General features: G+C 56.6%; 1 protein-coding gene across 2 annotated transcripts in view; it reads left to right on the top strand.

The window, feature by feature from the left end:
• The window catches only part of RBM19 (RNA binding motif protein 19), a 91,807-nt gene that overhangs the window by 25,958 nt on the left and 57,020 nt on the right, over nucleotides 1–8,829 (top strand). For both annotated transcript variants that reach the window (XM_015567371.1, XM_015567372.1), the window contains exons 20-21: nucleotides 1,315–1,372; nucleotides 3,328–3,444. In XM_015567371.1, coding sequence (XP_015422857.1) covers nucleotides 1,315–1,372; nucleotides 3,328–3,444 — 175 coding nt within the window. The remainder of the gene's footprint in view (nucleotides 1–1,314; nucleotides 1,373–3,327; nucleotides 3,445–8,829) is intronic.

Raw genomic sequence — 8,829 nt, 5'->3', positions numbered from 1 at the left:
GTCAGCCCTCCGTACTGAATGGGAGCGCGGATCGCCCACGCTGTCTCCAGTTCTCCAGGGGACTGTGGCCCAAGAGCAGCCAAGAGCCTTCCTCAGGGTCTGTAGTCATGTGGTGCATTCACCCATCCACCGCTCGTTATCAAGGGCCCGGGTGTGCTCACCACCCAGCTCTCCTTCCTCTCCCAGAGGTGCGCGTGCGCAGGGCACTGGGGAGGGCGCCCTGCAGGGTCACCGCCCTGGGCAGCTTCGCTCATTTGTAGGAACGGTCCAGGTGACTGACTGTCCCAGGAGAGCTCCCTGGTCATGGGAATGGCCTTGTGGGTCATAACTGGGCACGTGGTCAGTTCTACTAGAACTTGACCTTCCCCTTGACTCAAGGCAGCTGCAGGGAGGGCTGAGTTGGGTTTGGGTAGGATGATGGGGACGTGATGGCCTGGGGGCCTCCCTCCACCTTTCGTTTGAAAGGCTCTCCAGCAGGGCTCGCACACACAGGTGCCCACGGAGGCCAAGCCGTCAGTGAAGGGGCAGGCATGACCCAGAACAAACCCCACACTCCCGCCCGCTCCTTGGCCTCAGAGGAAGGTGGGCCCGGCGACCGGGGTCCGTGGTGTTTTGTTCGTGCTGTTTTCTGAGCGGCACTGGGAGTCGGCTCTGCGCGCTCCACGGCCCTCCTCCCCGCCCCACGGCCCTCCTCCCCGCCCCGCAGCCCTCCTCCCCGCCCACATGAACCCGGATCTGCTGGGCTCTACTGGGCACAGTGTCATCTGTCCTCGCGGTGCGTGCACATGTGCAGATTGTGCAGAGAGTCGTTCACCCGGAGCCGTGCATGCTGTGTCTTATGGGCGATTTAAGGGATTTTTGAGGGTGATTTTCCTAATATGCCAGTTTGCCTCGAGGGACCGACCTCAGAGCCTTGCTTAGATGCAGCTCCACTGGGCTTAGACCTTTTTTGGAAGAGCATACAAACCAGACTGTACTCCGCCAGCCAGGCCGAAGGGGCTCGCTGGGCTGAAAACACTTGCAACCGTGGAAAATCCTGTGCCCTCGCGTGGCAGAATGGCCCAGGTCCCTCATAGCTCGAGAGGACATTGGAGCGCCGGGTCTCTGACCACCAGCTGCTGCCGGTTCAGCGCGGGCGTTTCCAGGAAAAGCCCTGCTCTGTCCTGGGCTCCAGCTGGTCCCTCTTCCTGGGGCCGGTCATTCCTCCCTGAAGGTTCCCGTCCCCTCGCTCAGCCGAAGCCAGGCCTGGGGCAGGGCAGGGGGCGGGCGGGTGTTTCTAAGAGGAAGAGGGACAAGCGTGTCGTCTTACCTCGTAGGGTCACGTCGTGGACGACCACAAGCTGGAAGTGAGGATCTCGGAACGAGCCACTAAGTGAGTCCCCAGGGCCCTTCCCTTCCCTGCCATCCGGGTCCATCCTTTCGGTGCGGCTGCTGGTGCCCCGAGGGGCATCTCACAGCCCTTACAGCCTCTCCCTCATCCTTCCTAATTAAGGTGGTGGCATGCTTGCCAGCTCTGTCACTGTTTCCCTGATGGATGGGGGCTGGCCAGTCCTTGGGTAAATGTTTAATACACAGCGGAAGGCAGGAGAAACAACCACATCCCACTACCTTGGCCGGGCTGGTAAACCAGGAAAGGCGTGCCACTGACTACCACGTGGGCCGAACCAGAAGTGTGAAACCTAGATGCATCCCTTCATGGGGCTTTTTATTGTGGAGCCAGACAACAGTGCCCACAGGGCCTCCGTTAACTGGAGATTCAGTAGGTGTTAGAGGTGGTGACCAGCGACAGACCCATGCCCAGGACCCAGCTTCCTGAAGCAGTGAGCTTTTTTGAGCTGTAGTTTTGCCCCGACATATCCACTGTCTGTAGGTCTAAATGGGCGAGTATACGTGAGGGGCTTTGCACGGCATCCAGCACAGAATGCGTGCGCAGTGTACGTCATCGTCACCACTGCCATTACCACCCACCGGCCTCAGGCGATGAAGCGACCACATCTAACGGCCCTAGGGCCGGTCTCAGATACTTACTTGGTACTTTTCAGCCACTTGGTCCTTGTGTGGTCCTGGGGCAAACTGCTCTCAGTGAGCTCACCTGCTGTCTCCTCCCTCTTTGTCTGCTGATGCTGCCTGACACTCCAGCCCAGGCCGCCCGGCTGCTCCCATCCCGGTCTGTGCCACGCAGAGCATCCTTAGCGAGAAGAAGGCTCGGTACAGGAGCCCTCAGAGACCCGATGGGTTCCTGAGCTGCAGTGTGAGCGCAGCTGTGGGTTCCAGTCCAGGGCCGTGTGACCTTGGGGGTGACTGCGCCTGGAATTGAAACGCAATGGCCGGAGGTTGTGCGGAGCATCTAACACGTGCGGGGCACACGAGAACTCGGCCAGGGGTGGAGATCTGGCGACCTTTCTTTAGTCCCTGTTCCTAGGGAGTCGGGCTGTTGGCCAGCACAGCCCTAGACACAGACAGTGAATAGAAACGTGGTTGAATGTCCTTGGCTGTGAGACAGCAACTGGCCCCAGGAAGAGAAGTGAAGCTGGGGTTCCTATTTCAGCGGAGATGGTAGGGAGGGCCTCTGTGGAGGTGACATGGGGCGGACTTACAGGAAGCGGCCGTAGCAACAGTCATCAGAGGGATGTTTATCACACATGGGCGCTGCACAGTGTTTGACATGACCTCTCTCGTTAAGTCCTCAGGCATTTTGGGGTGGGCACCATTACTAGACCCTCTATGGTTAAGGAAACAAGCCTTAGGGGCCAAGTGACTTACCCCAGCCACACAGATCCCAAGCGGCCGAGTTGGCGTTTGCGCCCGGATGTTAACTCGCAGCGAGCCTTGATCCTTCTGTGGAGCGGGAGGTCCCGGGAGCAGGGGCAGGAAAGGCAGGGCTGTGTTGGCGGAGTTTCTCCCTCCCCCCGGGTCCAGCTCCCTGAGCAGAAGCTGGATGTGCTCTTGGTGAGTGATGAAAGCTCGCCATCCAGACCTTTGGACCAGCTGGGGTCTTCCTGCGTCTGGAACAAGACAGAGGAGACTGGGTTTGGGGAGAAATAGGCCTCTCCTCACCAGGGTCCTGTCTTCAGTCCCAGTGGCCTCTAAGTCTCCTGGATGAAGGGCAGGAGACCCCCAAGGGTGAGATATGTGACCGGAGAAGATGATTATGGTCTATTCCCCGGGGAGGCTGCCTCCTGCCCTGTGCCCGCAGCCTCGTGCACACTCACTCCCTAACTCCCTCGCCTGAGCGGAAGACCAGCCTTGGTTTCGGGGGAGGGTGGTCGAGTCAGTGTAAGGCAGCAGCTACCGAGCCCGAAGTGACCGGCCCCTCCCCCCCTCCAGGCCAGCCCTGACATCCGCTCGGAAGAAGCAAGTTCCCAGAAAGCAGACCACCTCCAAGATCCTGGTGCGGAACATTCCCTTCCAGGCCCACAGCCGGGAGATCCGCGAGCTCTTCAGGTGAGCAGCGCCGCTCGGTCCCAGTTCGGTCCGGGGGATGGCATGTGTGGGAACCTGCCGGAGCTTTGGGGAGGTGGCCTTGGGGCCGCGGTGGCACCCCTGGGGGCCAGCGCCGCGGTCTCTAAAGGTCATCTGTGGCTGCCTGTGATTTATCTCCCTGAGTCCCAGCTCTGCTCTCCAGAGCATGGGGCAGAAAGAAGTCGAAAGGGCGGTCTTCTCCCCATCAGCTCTCCCCTTGGTCTTGCTGACGTTTCTACCGCTCAGGGCCCTCCTTTGGTTTAAGCCAGTGGTTCCTCACCTTGGCAGCTCCTTTGAATTACCTGGTGACTTACAAGCTTGCCTCTGTCAGGCCCAATCCCCCCAGCGTTGGATTCCCTTGGAAAGTCCAGCCAGGGTGGGGACCCCTGGGCTGCATGGCTGTGTGTGGAGAGCACCTTTTAAAGTGAAGGTGCATCCCCTACAAAAGCAGTGCCACCAGCAGGGACCTCTCAGGCCCGCAGGCGAGGGGACCTGCAGGAGCAGGCCGGGCGGGGACTGGTGTGGTGATGTGTAGACATGCAGGTTTGATCAGCCAGTTCCTCCCACGTTTGGAAAGAGAGACTGGCAATCCGAATTTTTAGGGGAATATGTTGACAAGTCATTCGCTTTCTAAAATCAAACACCATGCAGGACAGAGTGTGTGGACGGGATACTGCACAGGGGCCACTGGGCTGCGGCCCTGCTCTTGTACCTTACACTGTCCGCTTTCTCAGCTTGGTTAGCTGCCCCCCAGCACCAAGTCCCGGATGCTATGAGAGGCAATAGGGGGAACGTTTAAGCCCAGGCTTGCCCAGGTGTGTGCTGGGCGGCCCAGAGAGAGGCCTTCTGGCCCTCAGAATGGAAGGGCAGGTGACATTAGCTCCAGCCAGGCAGCTCGTCCAGGCTTAAATGGGACCCAAGAGAGTTCTGGAAACCTACATGGGTGGATAATGAAGGATTCTGCCTCGGCCATGCAGCCTGTGTGTCTAGTTCCAGCATTAAGAGCTGGGTGTATTAGAATTGCCAGTGAGCATTTTATAAGGTCAGCGGTGGATGCAAAGTTAAGTTCTGTGTTCCTGAGACTAGAGCGAAGTTTCCTGGTGTGAAATCTACCCCTTTGCTCTTACTTGGTGGCTTAAAGAAAGGAAAGCTGGTTAGAGGATCTGCTTTAAAAATCTCCGTCCTTCCGCCGTGCTAAATCACATGCTGGCGCACGTTTCCCGCAGGCGTGGGTTCCTCAGGCGTGGGTTCCCGCAGGCCTGGGTTCCCGCAGGCCTGGGTTCCCGCAGGCCTGGGTTTCTGCAGGCCTGGGTTTCTGCAGGCGTGGGTTCCTGCAGGCCTGGGTTTCCGCAGGCCTGGGTTCCTGCAGGTGTGGTTGGCTGGGGTTGAAGCAAAGACACCGGCCCCACCGGGTTCTGAGTAGCAGGGCCTTCGCTGTGGGCCAGGTCCCCTGTGTGGGGGCAGCCTGGTGAGATGGGGTCTCACTCTGGGGGATGTTTTCCTGCAGCCTGGATAGCGGTGGAGAGGAGTGTGCGCGAGGGCGTCGCTACAGTGCGTACGGGTCCTAGCCTATGGTGTCCGCTTGGTTTCACGTGCCTCCACTCTTTAAAAAGAATCCAATTGAAGACCTGCCAGCTCCAAACGGAATTGCTCCAAACGGCGCGTGTGGATCAGGAAATAGTATCCCGCCGAAATGACAGTTTCACTTGGTTCGCAGGATGACACTTATCCAGGGAACAAAAGACCACACGGCAAGGGAACAGCACTTTGTTTGGTCTTGTGTTTTATAGTTTATTCTGAGAAGACAGGGAATTAGTGTCCACTGAGCGTAATTACATGTGGTGCCTTCCCCCGCCATTGTTCTGTTGGGATTTGCATCAACCCCTGGAGACTGGAAGGCCTGTGCCAGGGCTCACCTTGCTTTGTTGTGCCTGTGAGCTAGGAGTTTGAGGCTGTTCTGAGGGTTGGTCAGCAGGGGTCGCTGTGAGCCTTCTCGGGGAGACCAGCTTGACCAGGAAACAGGGACCGATTTCAGACAAAGCCAGTGGCCAGCAGGGTTTGGGGAACCAGTCTGATCCATTTTGCCAGGCACGTTCTGTGGACTTGCCCTACCAGGCGTAATCAAGATCCCAGCTCCGTCTTACGGAGCTCTCACTGCTGTGGGCGCCTGGCTGCGCTCCTTCCCAGGCAGTGTCTTCCCCTTTAGCTGCACAGCAGCCTGCAAAACGGGGGTGGGATGCTGTTGCCTCTTCTGCACCCCGAAGGGAACTGGAGACCGGGACACGAGGCATCCTGCTGAGACCACTCAGCTGAGCCCGGAGTTGAATGTCAGTGTCTGACTCAGAGCCTGGGCTCGGCCCCCTCCTGTCTCCCAGGTCTGGAGAGGGCACTGAGTTACAGCTGCTAAAAGTGAGGCCTTCAGCTCCCCCGCCCCACTGGCTCACTCCCAACCCCAGTCAGGGTAGCTGGCCTGGCCTGTTCTCCCGCAGCCCGCATTACTGTCCACCAGGCCGTCCCACCGCTGCCCTGGGAGTGCTGTCCACGTGGTGGTTTAGTGTCCACCTCACCCCTGCCCCAGACTACGATCTCAGACACACTGTCTGCTTCCCTGCTGTGTCCACAGCTCCCTGATACAGAGCCGGCGCTCAGTAAATGTTTGCTGAGCACACACAGCCACTGTGCAGAGCCTTGCTCCGTGGAAGCCTGATAAAGACGGAGCTCGTGAGGCGCAGAGAGGCTCAGGAGTTGCGCAGGGTCACACAGCTCTGCAGCAGCACAGCCGGGTGACTCTCAGTCTAGGGGCCCTCCCCCAATTGTCCCCAAGGGTCAGCGATGTCAGTGGGAGCTGCTGGCTGGTCAGGTGGCTGCAGGCTGCAGAGGGAGAGCTTTTCATCTGAGCCTCTTTTTTTGTTTTTAGTTTCTTCCTTGGAGGTGTGAACCACCTGCTAGGGGTGTGAATGGGCGAGCTTACAACAGGTGTCTGGAGGCCTTAATTACACGCTTGCATCGCCTGTGCCCGGTGCACCTGTTGTGTCGGCTTTGTGGACAGCGCTTTCTGTCCCTGATCTCTTCTCCTCATTTCCTCTCGCAGTGACCATGACCACGACTGTCCCTGATCTCTTCTCCTCATTTCCTCTCGCAGTGACCATGACCATGACTGTGGAGGGAGGGCTGAGGACAGCTCGCCTGCTGAGTCCTCCCTCGACCAGGTGTGGGGTCATTGCCTGATTAACTCCTGGTTTGTCAGCAATACTTTTCCAAAGCCGTGAGCCGCCAGCACTGTCATCTGCCCTGAGCAGAGGGGGTTACTTCCTGTTTACCAGGCTCTTAGGGAAGAGGCTCTGCAAAAGAAAGAAAAGAAAACAGCCTTGAGCATCTCCTCAGGGCCTTGCAGAAGGGTGTGTGGGGGGAGAGGAAAGCTTCAGCCGTGTTCTCTGAGGGGTGGGGTGGGGAGGGCGAGGCTTCCCCAGGTGCCCCTCCCCCACCCCTGCAGAGAGACCCAGGGTAGAGGGCATCCCATCCCATCACTCGTTTTCGTGTTGTAGGTGGTGGTCACACCAGCGGCCGCATGGAGTATTAGTGTCAGAGACCAGATGACCCTCAAGCCTATCAATGATGGGCTCTCTGGCCCTTTATGGGGACAGGTGCTGATCCCCAAACAAAGGTAAACATGGCCTCTTGGAGATGGGCACACCCTAGGTAAGGGTTTTGGTTTTGTTTCTAGTTTTAGTTACACAACTACGGTATTTTTTCTCCCCCTTTTATAAAACGTACAGACATTACAGGCAAGGCTGTAGCCCGTTGACCCCGCTCAGGACAAGAGGTGAGGTCCCAGCGCCATCTCTGGGTTCCCTTCTCCGGCCACTCCCCACTCTACCCGTTTCCTCATCGGGGGCCCCTGCCCCTCCCACTGCTGAGGTTTGTCTTGTTTTAAGACTGTTTTTCAGAGCAGGTTAGGTTTACATTGAGAGGAAGGTGCAGAGAGTTCTCACATGTCCCTTGTCCCCCCACAGAGCCCCTCCCTCAGTATCCACATCCCCCACCGGAGTGGGACAGGGGTTACATCAGTGAACCTGAGAGAGTTCTGACACACGGTAATCACCCAGTGTCCAGGCTACAGCTGGTCCCCCTTGGGGTGTACATCCTGTGGGTTCGGATAGATAATGACACTATCATTATGGTGTCAGAGTAGTTTCACTGCCCTAAAGTATATGCACTTTGCTGGGAGCATTTGGGCAGTTTGCAGTTCTTTAGCTAGTTCACGAGTAAATGTTCCTGTGAACATTCCCATGTGTGTCTTGGTGTCCGTGTGCCTGGTTTCTGTAGGGTGTCCATGGAGGATGGGCATTGCTGGCCATGGCATGTGCACAGCTCAGGTCACTAGATACTGCCAGACTCATTCCCAGGGCACATGTATCAGCTGGCACTGCCACCATCAGTTTGGGTGTTCTGGTTGCCCCGCGTCCTCGCCAACACTTGGTATTGTCTCTCTCTTTTTAGCCATTTTGGTAGATAAACAATGACATCATCATATTGTGGTTTTATCTTGCACTTTCCTGATGGCTAAGGAAATCAGATGTCTTTTCATACATTTATGAGTGTTTGGACACACTGTGTTGTGGAATGCCTGTTCAAGTCTTTTGCCCATTTATTAAAAATTGGGTCATTTGGTTTTTTTCCTTGCCAATTTTTCTTACTAACTTTCTAGTCACTTTTTGTATCATTTCTTTAAATATTCTGAGTCCTAGTTCTTTGGTGGCTATATGATTGGAGTCCCTCTCCCATTTTGGCGTTAGCTTAATGGTGTCGTCTTAATGGTGTCCTTTGGAGAATAGAGGCTCTTAATATTGTCAATTTGTCATTTTTTCCTTCATGGTGAGGATTTCTGTGTCCTGTTTAAGAAACCTTTGCCTCCTCCAGGCTCATGAAGGAAGTCTGCCGAGTTTTCCTCTGCAAGCTTTGACCTTTCACCTTCAGGCATGCAGTCTGTTTGGAATTGATTTTTGTGTATGGCGTGAGGTAGCAATCGAGGGACATTTTCCCCCACATGGATATTCAGTGGGTCCAGCATCATTTATCGCAGAGACCATTCTTTCCTCTGCTCTGCAGTATTGATTTTGTCATAAATCAGGTGACTGTGTGTGAGGGTCCGCTCTGGACGCTGTGATCCGTTCCCTGGGTCTATCTGTCTACCCTGTGCCAATACCTGCGGTCCTAATTACCGCGGCTTTGTTATCGCGTGGTGTCTGGTGTCTTTGTTCCTCGAGATCGCCTGGGCCTGGTCAGCTCTGCATGTCAGGCCTCTGGGCTTTTATAAAACCACAGCAACTGCAGGTTCTGAGCAGAGGGCGGGGGGGGGGGTCTCAC

Source organism: Myotis davidii, unplaced genomic scaffold (genome assembly GCF_000327345.1).
Source record: "Myotis davidii unplaced genomic scaffold, ASM32734v1 scaffold223, whole genome shotgun sequence".
Lineage (NCBI taxonomy): Eukaryota > Metazoa > Chordata > Mammalia > Chiroptera > Vespertilionidae > Myotis > Myotis davidii.
This window is presented reverse-complemented; position numbering and strand designations above follow the sequence as displayed.